The 20,671-nt window shown below is 41.5% G+C and overlaps 1 protein-coding gene across 1 annotated transcript in view; it reads left to right on the top strand.

The window, feature by feature from the left end:
* Positions 1-17,755, top strand: part of LOC115646795 (transmembrane protein 68-like) — a 40,375-nt gene extending 22,620 nt beyond the window's left edge. Inside the window, 5 exon segments of the mRNA XM_030553112.1 lie at positions 5,331-5,524; positions 9,475-9,535; positions 9,987-10,126; positions 17,653-17,711; positions 17,713-17,755. Of these exon segments, the coding sequence (XP_030408972.1) occupies positions 5,331-5,524; positions 9,475-9,535; positions 9,987-10,126; positions 17,653-17,711; positions 17,713-17,755 (497 nt within the window).
* The last annotated feature ends 2,916 nt before the right edge of the window (positions 17,756-20,671 follow it).

Genomic DNA, 20,671 nt, shown 5'->3' with positions numbered 1-20,671 from the left:
ATTTCGATGGTAAGGGTAAACATTGCTCCCCCCAGAACTAAGAACAATATGGAGTGATTAGTCAAAATTACACAGGTTGCAAAATCTCTAGAGAAGCACCAGCCACTAGCAAGGTTTGCCTAAAGTAGTTCAAACCTGGATTCTTCAGGGACCAAGAGACAAAGAAATGGTTTTTGGTTAAACGGCCTGGTGGTAAACTGACTCAGGGCCTTCTTTCTGACCCAGCAGTCAGACAGGCTCTGTGGTCCACAGAAGGTCAAATCCTTAGGGGAGGGTTGGAAGGATTTTGGCCTACTTAGGCCCCAAAAGACTGGGTTCCTAAGCAAAGGGTGTTATGAACTTCAAACCCCACACCGGGGTTTTCCTATGGTTTCAAGGACTGCTCCTGCCAGAGCCATTTTTGGATTTGGAGTGATCTCTAGTAAGCGTATTAGCATGCATGCAGGTCTTTTTCTGTTTTTAATACATTTTCTCTGTATTGCTTTTGTGTTTAGACTAAAACAAGTTTGCTTAAAAAGAGATGTTTGGTAGATTAATAGTGGTAATTACACTGTTAACTGTCTCTGAAGAGAAAGCAAAACAAGCCTGCTTAGGCAGCCTGTGTTTTATCAGGGGTGATTACAGTAAAGGCAAGGAACAGTTCAGCCTGGAAATAACCCAATCAGAGATGCATGTCTCCACCCAATGGCTCAGTCCAAAGGCAATGGCTGGGGAGCCAGAAGCTCGAGAGTGGATGCCCTTGCTGGACCACTGAGGGGATATACAGATGCCCTGAACTGTGACACACATGTTGGCTCTGTGTGTGTGTGTGTGTGTGTGTGGTCTGTATTAGTGTGAATTGCATAAGTTTCCACAGCAGTGGAACAAAGTACCCTAGAAAGGAGAAATGCAGCAAAAAGTCTCAATCTTTTTGGGAAAGTCTGTGAAAAGAGACAGGGGAAGATGAATTACGAACAGCTGAGGAGATATTGGCTGGTTGAGCTGTGCACAGAAAGGCAGCTCAGCATTGAGGATCTGATAAAAACACAGCTAGTAGGTTTGCTGTAGTCTAATGAACAGAAGAGGAATAATGGTCCCGGTCTGCAGGGAACTTCCAGCCCACTGGCAGAGGGTACAGCCGGCAGGATAAATCTTGGAGCTAGCTCTTGGAGGGAAGCATGTAAGAGGCTGGCAGAGGCACTACCTCTTTTCTATCCAGTGCATCACTGTAACTGGGATCAGAGATGGATCTACAAGTAGATCAGGAGAATCTGCAGCTGGAAAGGGACAAACTGCATCAGGAAATGCAGCAGCTAGCGGACCGGAAGCAAGAGAGAGAAGACTAGGAAAAACAGTCCTCAGGTACTTGTCCTGGTGGGTGGTATAGACTCCAAGTTATTTCCTCATTTTAGGGAGGAGGATGACATGTGTGTGTTGCTAAATGCTTTGGAAAGGAGTTGTGAATTGATAGGTCTCAAAATATAATTGTTAATGGGGATTGTCATTGAGTGGGTGTTTTTCCAGTGGGGTCCCACAGGGATTGGTTCTTGGTCCTATTCTATTTAACATGTTTATCAGTGACCTGGGAGAAAACATAAAATCATCCATGATAAAGTTTGCAGATGACACAAATTGGGGGAGTAGTAAATAATGAAGAAGACGATCTCTGATTGAGATCAATGAGGACCACTTCATAAACTGGGCAGAAGCAAACAATATGTGCTCTAATACAGCTAAATGTAAATGTATACGTCTAGGAACAAAGAACATAGGCTGTACTAACAGGATGGGATACTCCATCCTGAAAAGCAGTGACTCTGAAAAAGATTTTGGGTCGTGGTGGATAATCTGCTGAACATGACCTCCCAGGGTGATGCTCTGGCCAAAAGGACTAATGCGATCCTTGGATGAATAAACGGGCATGTTGAGTAGGAGTAGAGAGGCTATTTTATCTCTATATTTGGCACTGCTGTTACTGCTGCTGGAGTACTGTTTGTCATTCTGGTGCTCACAATTCAAGAAGGATGTTGATAAATTGGAGAGGGCTCAGAGAAGAGCCACACGAATGATTAAAGAATTAGACAATATGCCTTATAGTGAGAGACTCAGCTCAATTTATTTAACTTACAGAGAGAAGGTTAAGAGGTAACCTAGATTGGGCTCTTCAGTCTAGCAGAGAGGGGTATAATACGATCCATTAGCTGGAAGATGAAATTAGACAAATTTACACTGGAGATAAGGTGTAAATTTTTAACAATGAAGATAATTAACCGTTAGAAAAATTTACCAAGTGTTGCGATGGAGTTTCCATCACTGACAATTTTCGTATCAAGATTGGGTGTTTTTCTATAATATATCCTCTAGGAATTATTTTGGAGAAGTTTAGTGGTCTGTGACAGCTTGCAACCCCCCCAAGGGTTCCCAACCCCCAGTTTGACAACTCCTGCTCTAGCAATTATTTTGGAGAAGTTTAGTGATCTGTGTTCAGTGGCCTGGATCTGAATGTCTTGTAGCTGAATATGTTCCTCCTCTTCAGACAAAATGTTTGCTGTCCCAGAAGGCAATTGAGGGTGATAATTACCTTCCATAGTCAGATCTGAGAACCTATGATTCAGAAAAGGTAGTTGTATTGAGAGGGGCGTGGTCTTCCTCTGAGACTGATGGGGATGAACCACTCTCCATCCCATGGTGGCCAGAGCTAGGTTAGCCACACCCACCCCACAGGAAGCAGAGGGGAAGCACAGAAAGTTTTAAAGGTGGGTTCTACAGTTCAGTTGCACAAGAGCCAGAAAAGGAAGTAGACGTTGCTTGGCTGCTGCCAAGCCTTGTGCCTGATATGGAGTTCTGCTGTGCCAAGGACCCAGAGAATGTACCAGGACTACTGACAGACCAGGACCCGGTGGAGCTACTGGGACTGCCGTTGGCTGTGTACCCAGGGGAGATGCAGGAATCCCAGGAGATAGAGGTACATGCCAAAAGGGTAGTAGGAAGTAGTAGGAGGGATACCAGATGGTAGTCCAGTTTTGTTGGCAGAATTCAGGTCAGTGTGTTTTGGACGGATCGCTGCTGACCCAGTGGCAGAACCATCCGCCACTGTTTGGACCCTGGTGGAGTAGGGTGGGCCTGAGTCCCCTTACCCCATGCGGCTGCCTCACTCTGGGGTGACTGTCTATCCACTTCAGGCCACTTTAGGCCAAGAGGCCAGTGTTTTCTCCCTATCCTCCTGAGCCTGAGAGTAGGCAATAGAATACTTAGTGCTGTGCCCTGCCCAGAGGGTCAGAGCCCTATAGACTTCTTCTTGCTCTGCCCCGTCCCGACAGCTAGAGCCCTGATACTGCTAATTCCCCATTGAGCCTTGCCTTTATAGATAAATGGTAGGGTGGGACGTGTGGCATCCCTCCAAGACTGATAGGGAGGGATGACCACAGACCCCTACAGTAGTTATAGACATTATTTATGTGGTCTCTTGAGTTGCAGGTAATATGTGTAATACGGAGCCAACCAATAGGGCCAAAACAGTCAATGCCATTCTGGCCAGGATTCAGTCATTGGATCTGATTTATACCCTTGACCATAATGCTGAAAGGATTTAGGATTCTGATATTTCTTGTTACGATCAGGCAGCTGAGAAGGGGATGGTGGTGATTTGCCTCTGATAGCTATTCCGATCTTGTATCCGAAGGTGAGCAGAGGTGACTGTGGTGGACCTAGTAGAACTGATCATAGAAATAATACATTCAGAGACCTGAAGGATGATGTCTTGAGGGGCAGAACCAGTGGTGAAAATAGCCGTTCCTCTCTTCTCTTCTTATCCTCTGGAGGTAAAGAAGGGAGCATTGGAGAAGAGCTCCTCTTATTTGCTGTTGATCTTTTGCTGGATCCAAGACTATTGAGGACTCAAGCAGGATGGATCTGAGCCATTACTGTGGGATAATTAGTAGGAAGGTGGATTCAGAATGTTGCACAAGAGCAGTTCTCATTGGCTGTGGTTGCACTCCCTAAATCGCAGGTTTAAGAGTCAGTTCCAAAGTGTTGGGAACCTGGTTATTATGCACTGTTTCTGAGTGGTTTCATACCTGTATCTTAGTTCTGCTCACAGAACTTCTATGTGCCATAGATAAAGTTCTCATTCTCAGAATGGTTCTGCTAACAGAGACCATTTCCAAAGCACATTTATCTCATCTTGATTCAGATCCACAGACTTGGAGACCTTCTTAGCCACATCCTTCCCTTTCTTTGAAGGAAGCACAATCAGGGGTGGCTCTATGCTTTTTGCTGCCCCAAGCATGGCAGGCAGGCGGCTTTCAGTGACAAGCGGATTCGGCGGCATGCCTGCGGGAGGTCCGCCAGTGCCGCCCCATTGGCGTTCCCGCTGCCGAATTGCCATTGAAGCTGCGGGACGGCGGACCTCCCGCAGGCATGCCGCTGAAAGCGGCTTGCCTGCCACCCTCAGAACCAGCAGGCCGCCCCAGGTATGTGTTTGCTGCTCTGGTGCCTGGAGCCACCCCTGAACACATTAGAGGCTGCTGGAGTCGAAGGTACCATCAGAATGGATGGAGGTCCATAAGGTTTCTATTTATCCTGACCCAGAGGATGGTCTCTGCCTATCCCCTGTATCTGATGTCTTTTCAGCTTCTTCGCTGACTCTCCTTCTTAGCTCTTGGAGTACACATGACAGAGATTGAGCACTTCGATGAAGGGCATCCCTTTCCAAAGGAAGTAGGGCATCCAGAATATGCATCTGATGTGGAAAACACCTCCAGACAGGAGACATGTTTGAATCCAGGTTTCCTCTTCAGAGCCACTATTTGAATTTTTGATTAAAATTCTTACTTTAAAATTAAACTGCCCTAACTGGCTACACTATAAATTAACTCCTATCCTTAGCTCCATCTGAAGAACTTTGTGAGGGGTTTTGGCATCTGTATCAAACGTCCAGAGAGGCGGCTGTGGATCACCGTGCCCCTTTTATAGCCTGGCCCCTAGACTGTTCTGGAACCAGGGAAATGAAGGGTAGGAAGGAATACGTGAGCTCTCCAATGGGCACTGCTAGTTATTATGGCTGGAACTCTGCCACTCTTGGAAAGTGCAGGTACATTTCCATGCTACTGTGGGTTGAAGCTGTAACTGCTAATTATATCTGAGTATTTATACCGGATTTATCACTGATGACTATGACATCTCCAGTTTTATCAGATATGTAATATGTAAACACACTTAAAAATGCTGAAGGGGTGTGTGTGTGTGTGTGTTGGAGAGTTTTTGATTGGGTTTTATTTTCAATATGTGTAAGTAATATGTAATAAGGTCTAATGTACCATATTGACCTCTACTGGTTATGTTTATTGCAGGAATAGAACTGCTTTTTAACCTGCTACCTACAGTGCATAGTGGAAGAGACGAAAGTGTTGAAATTCTGAAGAAAGGCAACTTATTGGGTGTCTCACCAGGTGGAAGTCGAGAAGCATTCTTTAGTGATGAAAACTACAACCTCCTGTGGGGTAATCGCAAAGGCTTTGCTCAAGTGGCCATAGATGCAAAAGTGGTGAGTGGTTCCTTGTGTGTCTATAAATATGTTTAACTCACTGATCATTGTGTGTTACATGCTTGTCTCTGCACCCAAGCCACAAAAAATGAGTCTGTTACAGCTGCTAGCTACAGAGACTAGCTCTTTAACTGAAGCTTTCAATACTCATGCTTTTTGCTCTGGAAGGAGGCGAGCAGCAGGCCAGGGGGCGAGGAGGTGAGTGGCGAACCAGGGAGTGAGGAGGAATGCAGCAGCAGGTGAAGAGGTTTCTCAGTGGTCGGGCGCAGGGGTTGAGGAGGGATGTGGTGAGCGGCAGGTGGGAGGTGAGGAGGGACGCTGCAAGCGACAGCAGGGGTGCCGAGCAAGAAGGGGGCCAGGCCTGGGGTCGAGTAGGAGTGGGGTCGAGGTTGGAGTGTATGTGGCCGAGGGCAGGATAGGCAGCTAGCGTTCCCCAGGGGAAGCTTCAGCCACCACCCATGACTTTGCTGTGGTGCTGGGAATACCTTTAAAAGGCCTGAATAAGAGCTCTATGTGGCTCAAAAGCTTCTCTCTCTCACCAACAGAAGCTGGTCCAATGACAGATATTACCTCACCCCCTTGTCTCCCCAGTGCAATAAAACAGTTTTTGTTAATTTTCCCTTAGGTCTGGTCTACACTACAGACTTACATTAGTATAACTGTGTTGCTCAGGGATGTGAATAATCCATCCTAACTCCCAATGTAGACAGTGCTTTGTCAGCAGGAGAGCCTCTGTCTCCCATCAACATAAAATGTCTTTATTAAAGTGCTTCCGTGGTCCAGCTGGCTTCACCAATGCAGCATTTCAGTTGTTGACTTGCCCTTAGAACTTTACCCACATGTTAAAGGTATTTTGTAATAGAGGTCTTTAATTGGGTCCTTGAACTTAAGATAGCTTAACTATTTTAAAAAAGAAGTAGGGAAATATGAAAAAAAAATACCCAAAAGCTAGCACTGAACTGAAATTAATGATAGTATGGGGCAAGCTACATTCTAGAGAGAGATTATAATTTTACTCAAATAGTCTGTATTCATGCTCCAGAACAGAGTTTATGTATACATACCATAAGAGCGAGTGCATGCGTCCGTGTATAAAAATATGATGAATACAGTTGCTATTAACAATATTATTGTATCAAAGCATGCCCTTGTTTGGGCTGTTGGAGATCTCTACTGCTTCTACAATTTTGAGAATTCCTGTTTTTCCATCTCAAAAAATTAAAGGGTTAGTACTAACACTTTTTTTTTTCCAGTGGAGGGACTAAAAAAAAAATTTCTTAAAGGGCCCATTTTTAATTAATTTTCTCATTTTATAAATTATCAGATTGACTTGAAGACTCAGAAAACCCAATCTTTCGTCACAGTTACGTGCTGTAAATTTGGGAGTTCTTCATACAAAGCAAACGGGTCGATCTCCAGGATGTAGACACCTGCTGGTCATGCTTCCTTTTCCCCAGCTACCCATCCTCCTCCATGCTGGGGGTTGGAGAAGAAGGTGTAATGAGAGCTGCTCTGATGTCTCTGGGTCACCCAAGGACTTCTCATAGGCAGAGGAACTCCACCGTGGTTGGTTAAGCCAGCTTGAGGAAGAACTGGTGCAAAAGAGGATTGGGCTGTTTTTTCTAGCAGGCAAATATACTATAGTAAGAACATGGAAGTTATGAGTCTCCCCCCACCTTGTAGTGACTGGTTATGCAGCATAGGGCATGTGATGGAAATGGAGCATTGGACTTTTAACTTTAAAGTTTTGAAAAGATTGTAGATTCCCTTCCCAAAAGAGGAAAGGGGACAGAGTGACTTGTTACAATAAATTCAATATTATATCAGTGGAGTAGAATGAAGAATTCTCCAGATGTACGGTTGTTTTTTGATGTACAATAGTAGGTTGTCACAAGGTGCCTCTTCGGCTGCCCAGCCTGTTTTCATGGTTTCTGTCAGAAACTCACTCATGCTGTTTCCCTTTCACCATCTGTACATTTATTCTTTGGTTCCCAAGCAAAACAGAACATGACACAGGTATCCAGCAGGAGGAGACTGACACATAGCTGCCTCCTTCTTCTCGTGGTCACTCTCTGAGCTCCCATGCTTCCTGTTCCTCCAAGTTACTGAGCCAATTATCTCATTAGCCCAACAGTTAGCACCCAGGTGTCAGTAATCCTTCCACCAGAAATGGGTTATTGTCATTCAGTTAAGTCAGCAGCCTTCTCTGTGCTGCAGCAACCTCCGCGATCAGGGTGCTACGTGTAGCATTTTGTCACGTAGGTGTTACAATATCCAGCATATGGTATTCTGGGTTATATTTTTTTACTGCAGCTTTGTTTGACTAATGAAGAATAGAGCTGTTGTAACAGAAGAAAGGTGAAGAGCAAGATTAATGCACAAGTTCAATGTGTCTTGGAATATGAAACATGGTCCAGGGAACATCATCCTTCCTCTCTGTTGTTAGTCAAATTTCTATAAACTGTATAGATATGAGTTGAAAGAGATAAATTTTAAAGAAGGAAAGGAGTCGTCATCTTAGCTGTGTCCACTATGGGCTGCTGCTTCCGAAGAAGAGGAGAGGAAATGGGAGCTGCTTTCCGGGATCAGAACTACTAGCAGGAGTGGAACTGCAGGCAGGAGAGGACCTGGAAGCAGAAAAATAGGACTCCAGCCATCAGTGGTAGAGTGGAGCCAGGCAATATTTGCAGGAGAGAGAGGGACAAGATGTTACACAGAGTGAGAAAAGAAGGTGACCTAATGCCAGAGAAGCCTAGTCAGGAGGAGCGAGAGATTTGGAACAGATGGCATGATGACAAGATTAAATGAAAAGCAAGTTCAGATACTGTGACTTTTTTTAGGTATTTTTAAACTATTTAATTTTTTAATTTCCTGATATTACTTTTCCCTCTGAGCAGTTGTTGTAGGGATGTTTCACAAGAATTACACTCTCTGTTAAGATGTGGTTTATACTGTAAAAATGTTTAAGAACACCTGCTCTGATTCATATCTCTGATAAATCTCTTGGGATAGGAACTGAAGGGGAAGCAAAGTTCTATACCATGCCTGTACATGGTTGGCACTGGATCTATAATAACAATAATGAAGACACTGTCACTACATAAGATTTAGGAATAGGGTGACCAGCCAGCAAATGTGAAAAATTGGGACAGGGAGTGAGGGGTAATAGGAGCCTATATAAGAAAAAGACCCAAAAATCGGGATATCTGGTCACCCTATTTAGGAAGAACCTCTGCTGTGATGTGACCTGTACTAGCTCAGTATGTGTGTCAGAGAGACAAGAATCTGCATCATATTTGAGGGGAAATAATTTTCTGAGAAATTACAGTTTCTTAAAACCATTTGGTATTAAAGGCATTAGAAAGGAAATATTCAGTTATGCATGATCATCCTTTCTTGTCCCCTTTCCCAAGATTTGCAGGTGTTTCATAGTAAAAGTGGGACTCTTACATTGCATAGTCTGTGGAACTTTTGCAAGATTTTGTTACCAAAATAATACGTGTGGATGATTTTTTTTTTATTTTTTGTCTAACTCACTAGTACTCTGACTTCTTAGGCAATGAAAAAAATGCTGATAAAACTCATGAAACCAATAATTCTGATATCTGTGAAATTATTTTTTCTGCTTCTAAATGTTATCCTGTCAGTGTTGTTTTGGTGTTCATTCTGATAACAGAAACATGTGAAATAAGTTCTAAGAAATCTCAGAAAATGTACCCTCAGCTGGTACTTAACTAGCTGTAGTTTTTCCTGACAAACATGCGACTCCTTTTGAGTTTCTAGTCATGATAACTTGTCAGTTTCATTTTGATTTAATAGGATGGTAAAGTAGACTACAACCACATGATACAGATGCAGAATGCCTCTCTACAAAGATGATGAAATATTTAAAACAAAAATGGAGGCTGAACTTACCAAAGTCTTACCACTTCTTTTTTCTCATTTCTTAGCCCATCATCCCTTTGTTTACACAGAATATTCGGGAAGGATATAGGACATTTGGAAAAATAGGTGAGATTTACTTTATATGCATCTTTTCAAATTTTTGGAGTTTTCTTTTATTTATATTTTCAAAATCAACTGTTTCTGGGAAATACTAGTCTTATGAATTTATTTTGAATCTTTTTTCTCTTTTAACTGTAGTAACTGTCATGTAAACTGAAGTGCACGTGGGTTATCTAATCTGAATATGTATTTATTGGACTAAGCATTAATTGTTCTCTACATGGTGACCCATTTAACCTGATAATGAATATGCAGGAGGTAATGTAAGAGTAGATAATAATTTTCAAGATTATGTGGCCTGTATATTGTTTTACGTATTTTATGTAGCCTTTCATCAAACACCCATAATATTTAAAGTGTGTTAGTTGCAGTCCAGACATCATTGTATTCAGGGACTCTACTGACTTCTAAGGTTCTCTCTCAAATGTAAATCTCCCTCCCCTTTTCTAATTCACAGGGTTTTTTAGGTGGTTCTATGAACATGCTCGATTGCTACTCATTCCTGGATATGGAGGGTTCCCAGTCAAACTTCGCACATATGTTGGAGATCCCATTCCATACGATCCAAATATAACAGCTGCGGAACTAGCTGAAAAGGTAAGTTGGCTGTTGGTATCTTGATTATAATACTTCTCATTTCATTTTGATCTGAGTGAAAATACTTCTTAGGTTCCAATATCAGACCTCAGTCCAAACACATCTATAGTCTCAAGAGTGGCCCATCTCAGATAAGACTGTGGGTCTGAACAACCCAGGAGAGACTCATCAAGTTAGCATGAAGTTTTTCCTCTGGGAGATCCACAGGGGAGAGGAGAAAAGGATTTACTGCTGCAAACTGTGGAACACAGTGGGAAGTGGAGAGCTAACACAAATGTCCTATCCCTAATCACCTGCTCATATTCCTATTAGACTCCTCACCTATGCTCTGCCACATACAGTTCTTCATCTCCAAATAGGAACAGCACTACTGTGTGGTCAGGGATAGGCAGACAACCTCAGTAGATTGGTTTTATTTTTGTGGTGATGTTAATATAAAAAATACCTTGCAGTGCTTTAGGGCATGAGAAGGGGCATAGTTAATATGATTTTTTTTTTTTGGCTGCAAGTGATTAAATTTGGATGTCAGATACAGTTCCCTCACTGCACTTTCTTGACTAGTAGCTCGTTCAGTAAGTTGTCCAGGGCAAACAGTGAGCACGACTTCCCCGGCAATTCTTTACGAGTTTTTAATGGTCCATGGCTGCCAAGTCTCCTCTTTAACAGCTTAGAGAATGAGTGTAGAAACCTGAAAAGAACAGTGCTCCTGTATTCTTCCTTCCCAGACTTTGCTTTTTCCAACCCTCACTTGCACCCAAACTGTAAACAATACAATAGAGAAGAAAAGACTTACCCTGTTGGGTTGTCCGGAATCTGGAAACTATGTGGCAAGTGTATTAATGCAAGGAGGAGATGCAGAATAGCTATATAGGCATTACACAGCCATCAAGAAGGGATATGTTTCCCTGTAGCCTACACCCCAAACCACAGATTGCCTTGCAAAGGTTTTGTTTGCTTAGCTTCATCAGAGGCAAGTTGTTATCCACAAAGGCAACAGAGGTGTTGTTTCGGGATGTCTTTCATCAGAGCTCCTTGCCCTCAGGCAGCTTCTGTAATTTTTTTCTGCGGAGGCTAGAAGGACTGTACAATTATTGCCTCTTTCCTCTTGGTTTTTTTAATCTTTTTCTATTTGTGGTATCTTTTGATTCTATAAGTGATGCATAAATGCTTACATGGATAGAAGACAGTTGAGAAACTGCACAAAGCAGTTTCTAAAACTGACTTCCTGAAGGAGCAAAATACCTTTCTCTGCTCCCAAGTTCCAGACTGAGCCACTTATTTGGACCTGGGAATACAGGAGCAGTTAGATTCCCCCACCAGCATAAACATGATTTCAGCCACTTACAAGTTCAGAGAAGCATTTGTTTTCCCTTAGATTCACATAATCAACGTCCTGTCTCTCCTTCCCCCTCACCACCACCACAGAGGGGAAGGGCATCCTTAGTGTACAATGAGAAAGGCCAGGGACAAGGGGAAAACACATATTTTGACCTTTTAAAAATTTCCAGAGAACAAATCATCTAATCATCACCTTGTTCTGTCCTGTAAGATAGATGCAGAGGCCAAAGAGAAGTCTAAAAAGGAAAGGGTGACTTCTTTTCAAAGGGGAAACGGTAGAAGATTTACTCAGGCAAAATGACAAATCAGCTCCTGAACTTAAGGAGGTTTCCATGTTCTCCTCCTATATTTGCTTGGTAAAGGGGCACTCTTGCATAAAGCTGAAGCAGCAGGATTTCAGTGGTCTCCTCTTTGACAACTGCAAAGGTGTATCTGAAGGCATAATTTGACCTGCAAAATCTTTCAGTAATGAGGATGCCTGAGAAAGGGACAGAGCTTGATTCTAAATCCAGGAGTTTGCAGGAGTGGCTGTTAGTGAAATTTCATGCCATTGTGAGATGAGATTACTGTTTATCCCAGATTAAGTTGTCCTGTGAATTTAAGTTGCTGATGAATAGCTGACAGTACTATTTGATAAACATCACATTGAACACACAAATTCTTGCAGGTTCCTAGAATTTAACTTTGGGTAGAGGCACGGGAATATCTTCAAGGTTCTCTGCAGAGCAAGGGCAACTATTTGTTTTACTCTCTACTGATCCCTCCTGACTTGGAGGGATTACCTCACCATTTTTTTCCAAAGACATTTTTCTGTGGCTGTTAAGTTTATTTTGCAATAGAAATGACACTTGTCTATAGTCTTCACTTCCCTTTCTTTGGTATAGGACAGGGGTTGGCAGCCTTTCAGAAGTGGTGTGCCGAGTCTTCATTTATTCATTCTGATTTAAGGTTTCATGTGCCAGTAATACATTTTAATGTTTTTAGAAGGTCTCTTTCTATATGTTTATAATATATAACTAAACTATTGTTGTATGTAAAGTAAAAAAGGTTTTTAAAATGTTTGAGAAGCTTCATTTAAAATTAAATTAAAATGCAGAGCCCCCCAGACCAGTGGCCAGGACCTGGGCAGTGTGAGTGCCCTGAAAATCAGCTCACGTGTCGCCTTTGGCACGTGTGCCATAGGTTGCCTACCCCTGGTATAGGAATTGACTAGTGATATCTCAAAAGGCTGTATCCTAAACTGAAACTCTTCAAACTCAATCACTAATTATCTAAGAAAAAATCTATCCTTTATTTGATTTATGGGGGAGAGGAACAGAGGGAATAACAATATGTGGGTATTTTGGGGGACTGTTTGGAGGGAAACAGATTTAGCTCAGGATATCACTTAAGGCTGCAATACTAATTTCATCTTCCAGTGATTTTATCAAAGTTCTCCTGTAATGGAAAAGTCTATTTCTAATGAAAAAATATATGGAAAAACAATCCTTGAGGCTGGTTCATGTATTTATCCTACAGGAGCAATGTGTCAGGGTGGTGCTATGTTCCCATCCTCTGCTGCCCCAGAAACTGCTTACAGCCACTTCTTTTAAAAGTTCAGTCTGTGTTTATTACAAACCCTTCTCCAACTCCAGTACAGTGCAACATCACAGTTTTTAATTCCTACAGTTTTTAGTTCCTCTTTACCAGGACCCTAGGAAATGAGCTCTCCCTTGTTTGGGAGCTGTTCAGTCTGACTCAGTTAGTCCAGTTTTCCCCTGTTGTAACACTTCCTTTCTGGTTTATCAGGTTAGCCAACTGAGGCCTAATTAGTTCCTTGCCTGCCTAGCCATCCCCCCTGCCTTCACTAGCAGGACCAAGTACTGATTTTGCCCCAGATCCCTAAGCAGCCCCCCTCAAGGATTGAACTCACAAGCCTGGGTTTAGCAGGCCATGCTCAAACCACTGAGCTGTCCCCCTCGTAATGAGACATAAAACTAGCATCGCTATTGAGTCCATGATTTTTAGTGTCTAGCAAGGTTATGAATTTAAGTTCCCAGTCTCATCTTTTGAAGATGTTATGCTGGTTTTCCTTTGATTACAAAGACAGAGAGGTTCAGATATGAAGTTGATCATTTCAGGAAAAGTGTTTGGTCTATGAGTGATAGTGTGTTTTTATCTTCTATTATTGGGACCAATGCAGTTACAACAGCACTGCATGCAAGATATATAATTACACATCTGCAGATGATAAATGTTATGAGACAGATCCTCAGCTGGTATGAACTGGCTGAGGTTCTGGTCTTACTGGAGCCCTGTGGGGGTTAATGCTACTATCAGAAATGTTTTTCATTTCCTGACTCCCATCCATTTATATAATTTAGAAAATCTTGGCCAATATATGTGCCTAATCTTAGGCTCACTAATCCATAGTTAGGTGCCTAAATAAATAGTCTGATTCTTTCCACAAGCGTTGAACGCCCTACAGCTCCCATTGACCTCTTTAACAAATACATTTTTGGATGCTGAGGGGAAGCTGTTGTGTCACTTTGGGTGGAATAAGTGGGCCCAGAGAACTGGAGGTGTTTACATGACTGTTGTTATACAACATGAACCATTTTAAACAAAGTTTGGGATCCTGAGTACAGAGACCTTAGGCTGCTTAGTTATTGTGGCAAACACATGAGAAAACTCATGGCAAAGGCTGAAATGTATTGACTGAGATACACGAAAGGAAAAGAATCAAAACAAGACAAAAAGCACTGAAATTAAGTGATTATGCAAAACAAACAATCCCTTTTTCAGAGACAGAGGATAGGCGTTAGAGTCTCTTGCTCTGTCAAGCAGCCCGTCTTGGTGGGGGAGAGTTAATTTTGCTGTTCAATTTTTGAGTCCTGCTTTTGACAAAAACAGACCCAGGACAAGTGATGGAATAGTAAAAGTTGGGGAAAATATGACTTTTGTTGATGTTCCTAGGACACACAGAGGCTAGTCAGGGATAGTATCTGATTGGTCTATTCAGGTCCCTGACATCTGTCAGCCCTTCTCTGACTGGCAGAGCTGGATAGACCATCTCACCTTGTTATGCTGGGGCTATGTGGTGCTTTTGGTCTCCGGTTTAGGCAGAAAGCTGAGAGAGAGAGAGAGGACAGTAGGTGGTGAGGGACACACAAGAGAGGAGGACAGAGTTGGACCTATGTATCAAGTTGGGGTCCTTGCTGGGGCAGTGGTGATGGTTAGGCACAGGGCTGTCCTTAGGATTTATGGGGCCCTATGCAGTATTATTAAACTGGTGACTCTATGCCCCATGGCAGCCTGGGCTCGCAGCCCAGAGGGGAGGGATGAAGCAGCAAAGGATACCGAGCCGCCCAGTCTGCGTCATGGCAGCAGACAGTCACAGTTCCCCACAGAGATCCCTGTAACCTCTCCCTCATGCAGAATGTGCCACGCCAATGGATTCGGCTCTCTGAATATGGCCCCTGCCTAAGGAGACTGCTGGGCATCCTGCGTGTGTGGAAACCGACCTGCTCTTACCTGCTGTCATGGGTGGTGGGTGAAGCTGTTGCTTGGGGAGGCTCGCTCTCCAGCCCACCTGTGGCCCCACCTATACTCTGCCCCACTCTGCCCAGACCCCGCCCTCTCTCCACTGTCTCCCTCCTCTCTTCCCTCCCTCCCCCTCCCTGATTACCCCCTTCCAGCCAAATCTCTGAACCCAAATGAAGCAAATGACATTTGAAAAAAACACTCTTCTGAACTTCTTTCTAAAGAAGATGGAGCATGTTTTCCACTGCATGCCAGAAGGTTAAGATTGGACGTGCAGAAGGTACCTAATTAAAAGCACTAAATCTGGCAATAAAAAATGTCAGTCATTTTTTTTTTATATACCCTGAAACTTGTCAGATTTTTTTTTCCAAAACATTGTAGTAAGAGCAAGTCAGCTGCCCTGCTGAATACAACATTAAATATTATGGAATACATGATGCAGTTCTTCTCTGTTTTATATTTTCTTAATCAGTATTTCTAAGATGATTTTATATTTTAAATGTACTCTTAAGCCTTCATAAAGTAATCATTCCAGATACTACATACTTAACTCAATAAAACAAGGATATTATTTTAAATTAATCAGTTAGAGGTTTAGTGTGTTCATAGCAATGTTTATTGCTTTTAGAAAAAGGGAACACTCATTTACTTTGTGTGATCTCCATAAAAATAGACATGTTTATGAAATTTCACCAACTTTAAAAAATGTTTCCAAAGATTTTAGACATAACAAAGGATTTTATTTCTTACTAAGGTACTGATTTTGCAAGAGGGTTCTCTTAAAACTAGTTCCTCAAATAGTCAGAAGTAAAGAAAGGTAAACTCGTTTATCCAGCTATCTGGCAGGAAAGGGGTTTGTTCCTTTTAAGAGCTCTCTTCAACAGGGCGGATGAAGGGAGAAAAGGATCGACAGAAAGGACAGGAAGACTCTGGAAGCTAGTTTTTTGTACTATAGTAATTACAATTAAAATGTGTATTTTAGATAAGGGTAGTCCTTTGACAGATTTATTTAAAAAACATATGTCTGAAATCCAAGCATTTAAGGCTAAAGATGAATACTCAGATAGTGCATCTAAAAATACGTGCAAGGATTTTTTAGAGATGTGATTTTATAAACTTCAGCAGCACACTAATGAAATATTTTTAAAGCAAATTTTAAACTAAGGTCTTGTAAACTAACATGTTCTGAGTAAATATTACAGTAAAATACAACTGTTCTTGTCAGTAAATTCAGAAACTGACAGCATATACCTGGGGGTTGGCAAATGCTTGTTAAATGGCTTCATTACCACTTGAATGGCTCTTTAACAGTTTCAGTGTTGTGCTAATAGGTCTGGCAGGCTGGAAGGCTTTTTCAGTTTTAAGTTACTAGATCCCCTCCAGAGTAAGAGTCATCAGGTTGCAGCAGCTAGCTGTGGGAGCCTGCAAGAAGGGTCAGAACAGGGATAGAAGAGGTGGGAAGGGACACTAAGACCCAGGGGAGCCCCACATTTTCAGCTGTGCAGTCCCTTATGCCCAAGGACAGCCCTGGTTAGGCATCCCCACTGGTGTGCTAAGGTCCACCTGTCACAATGAAAATCCCCCAGCAGCAGCTCACAAAATCTCTCTTTAAAAGGACCCCAAAAGGTGGTGATGGGCAGAATAGCCCATCATACTTTATTTTGTCCACCAGTTAGGACCAATTTCTGAAGTACCAGTTTTGGCCCATTGTGCCAGTCCTGTACTCCTCTTGTTTACCAGACATGATTTTAAGCACAATCCTTGGGTGGTAGCAGTAGATCCTCTCTGTTTAATTCAGTCTTCTTTTTCCTTATTTTCTTAAATAATATTTTATAGCAAGTGATTGTGACAATTATAAACTTTTACCCACTTTCCATATGTAAAATTCATAACCAGAGAAGGCCCTCCGGGCCCTAATCATTACAACAGAGCAAGGGAAAGGGTCGAGGCTGAATATTTATCAGATTTTAGTCGGAACAAAATTATACAGTAGATGAGATTTAACATGCCTGAAAAAACGGGATTTTACATTCGAAACCTCCCATTTCATTTAATGATTTGATGCATATTTTAATGAACAGTAAACATTTAAAATAGGGGTTGAAAAGGTAATAGCTGTTTTTGAAAGGGGAAACTGCCTTCTACACATTGTGGCAAAGGTTTTACATCGGAATAGGCTTTCCGCAGTGATAGCTTAGTTAAAAGATCTTTACCACAACTCCAACTGAAAACTGTCAAACTTAAATATGAAATTATATTGAATCACACAGTTTAAGCGCTCAAATCTGCAAATTCAAGTGAATATTTCACTCACATATGTAGTCCTGTTGAAGCTAATGAAACTAATCTCCTGAGTTATGCATGCACCTAAGGAGTGGTAGTGAGCTAATATTTTCATGTCATATTTGCATCTCTAGATCTAGCTGTTTAGTATCCTTGGTTATCACAGGGGAAAATACACTGGTGGGTGGGAATGAGACTATCCCTCAGCATGAGTTTCATAGGTTCTTGTGAAGGATTTACCCTTCCTGCCCTCTCCTCCCACAACATTTTCCAGAGAGTTTTATGTATACTTTTAATATCCTTGGGAAAACTAGAAGAAATGATGACTGAAGTGGTGATTTTTGAAATATAAAAGGTTTCCCCCTCTTTCTTTCTCTTAACAGACAAAGATTGCCCTTGAAACACTAAGAGACAGACACCAAAAACTACCAGGAAGTATACTAAGCTCTGTTGGAGCGATTTGATAAACATCAGAAAGAAGACTAGTATATTTAAATATTGTACTTAAATATTAAAAACTGTTATTGTAATTTGTGGGAAGAAAAACTGTAGCTTTCTTAAAAGTACAAGAAACTGCAAACTACATGTATCAAGCATTCAATCATATCACTGCCTTAAAATCTCTCTCTCATCTGGTCTGGCAATTTCAATCCAAATAAAAAGAAAAGGAAATTAAGAGGTTCATTATCCTTAGAGAAATTGATTTGAGATTGTTCAACCAGATGACAGCAGACATTATTCTGATATAAAAATTAGAGCTTGTGTAGCATTAGGAGCACATTGTGGGAAGTCGATTATAGAGGGAGTCAATATCAGAAAACTTTTGTGTTTGGTCTGTTTCCAATTGTTGATAGAAGAATACAGCCCATCTACAGACCAGATGAGAGAGAGAGATTTTGAGAAATTCTGGGCATAACACACTTGTAATGATATTTTAATATTTAATAAAGGTGCATATAAATGTATAAAAGGTAAAAAATTGATTTACCAATATTGCCTTTGCATTAATATTGAGTGTTTTTCCCTTACAGTTTTTTCATTTGAACAAAAAGCCTTTCATTAATTTTAAAACATTGCAATTGAATTATTAATTGAGGTAAACTATATGTACATATATTTATATCTGAGGTCCTTATTAACTCTGCAAAAAAATCGTGATACTCTGGTTAAAACCCAATCAGAATATTTAAATAGTGTGATACTACTGTGCCACGGCACCCCATATTCATCATAGTGGTGTGATTGTGATATATGTCATGTGAGATTTCTATGGAAAAGTTATGATTTGCTGAATATGATTATCCTGTTTGTGTGCATGTATCAGTTTTGCATCTGAAGTTATGAGTATTGACTATGTATCTGTATTTCAAATGTGCTTAATCTGGGTAACACCCACAACTAGCCTTTCAAGTACAACAATGAAGAAGCTATACAGTGCTGGTGGCTCATCAACAAAGACAGTGGAAGAACTTAGCCTTCCTGTGAACATTTCAGCCAGCCTATGAGTAATGGCTGCTATGACTCAGCAAGGCATAGAAAGGCATGTGACCAGACTCCATGACGCTGAACTCCATTTTGGTACCTGTATTTTTCCATAAACTGGGCTGGGACCTTAGCTTGAGCAAAGGGTTTCCGCCATATGGCGGAAACCATTATAAGGTGGGGAGTGACCTCATGATTTGTCTTCACTCCTGCACAACTGGACACCTGAAAGAAGCTCTGAAACACAAAGGGCTTGGAATGGGAAAGGGGAATCCAAGCTGCAAGCAATTGTGGTCTGTGCCTTAAGAATCTGCAAGTCTGCTTGTATCGTCAGGGTGAGAAATTGCTAATTCACATCCTGTCTGTCTAGTGTATTAGGTTTACTGTGTGTTTTTGTTTATTTGCTAGGTAATCTGTTTTGATCTGTTTGCTGTCTCTCTCTGTAGTTAAGAACTTGTTTTATGCTCTATCTTCGCTCAGAACACACTGGTTAAGTGTCTGGGAAAATCTCAGCTCTGTGAACAAAGGCTGTTGTATATCTTTCTCACATCGAGAGGGAAGCAAATATATAAGCTTACATTGTACAAATCCCTGTGCTGTGCAAGATGGTATAATTCTGGGTTTATATTCCAGCTAGGGTGCAAGTCTGGGGAGCTGGGAAATTGGCTGTTTGTCCTTGAGTGGCTTAAGTAAAGCGCTCGGGTAGCTCAGTTGGGTGTGTGACAGCACCTGCTGTTGTGGTGGGTGATAACAGGGCCTAGAGAGGCTGGCTGAATCACCAGCAAAGCAGAGTGAGAGAGGCCTGCCTGGCTAGGGGCACAGTGGTTCCCATCGCTTCCAGACTGCACCCCACAGGTGACAACCCGTCACAACCACTCTTGTTAAAAATAAATTATAATTAACCATAAAACCTCCAAGCATCTGAGGAAGAAAAGATTGTGTGTTGTACATGACAGGCCAGTCAACTATTCTTCAGCCTACCATATGGACAATTGAGTATGCAATTGACTAGAGAGACATTATAAAGACCAGTAGCCTGGCCAGGTCTAACTAACTTTATATTACGTATGTACCTGTAGTTCTAAATCTCTCATTGGAATATAGCTGAATTTGGTTGGTATGAAAGAACAAATGTATCATTACTGTATACATCTTCGTTAATTAACATAATAGCATCTTATCAGGAATGTGCAGAAGACTCAATGGCTGGGCAAAAAAACCCTATTTCCCAGTCTGATGTCTTTCAAAATAGGAGACTCCAAAATCTAGATGGAATTATTGGTTACATTTCAGGATTATTTGGAAATGGAACGTCTATTCAGAAAAGTGGTCATATGAAAAATATATTAAAAAAAAATCCCACGTTAACTATTTTGAGCACCAGGCAGTGGAAACCATCTCTAAACCCCTAATTCATGATATTGAAGGCTAGCTACTAAAAAAAAAAAAAAAAAGTATATTGTGTATAATGTATAACATCACTAAGCTGTTTAACCAAACACAAGCAAAACTTAATAAATTGCAACAAATAAAAAAGTAAAGGAAAATAAGGAATGTAAAGCAATTATTTGTACCAGTTATGGGAGTTACATGTTAACTACCATAACCAACTCATTAGGGAACACCAAAAAAGGAAAATTGCTTGACCTTATTAGTGATAAACAATCAGCTAAATGTCCTCAGTGCATAACAAAAACTGGGGGAAATTGGCAACGTGTTAAATTGTGTGGACAGATTCCTTTTAGTACCATTCATCCTAATTGAGGCATATTTTATTCAAAAGAGTCTTGCTCAGTGTCTAGTTCCAGGTAAAAAATTCCATGGTATTGTCATAAACAGATAGTTACGGGTTAATGTCTCTCTTACCTGTAAAGGGTTAACAAACAGGGACCCCAAACACCTGACCAGAGGACCAATCAG

Source organism: Gopherus evgoodei, chromosome 2, assembly GCF_007399415.2.
Source record: "Gopherus evgoodei ecotype Sinaloan lineage chromosome 2, rGopEvg1_v1.p, whole genome shotgun sequence".
NCBI lineage: Eukaryota > Metazoa > Chordata > Testudines > Testudinidae > Gopherus > Gopherus evgoodei.
Note: the sequence above shows the minus strand (reverse complement) of the source record. Positions and strands in the feature narration are given on the sequence as shown.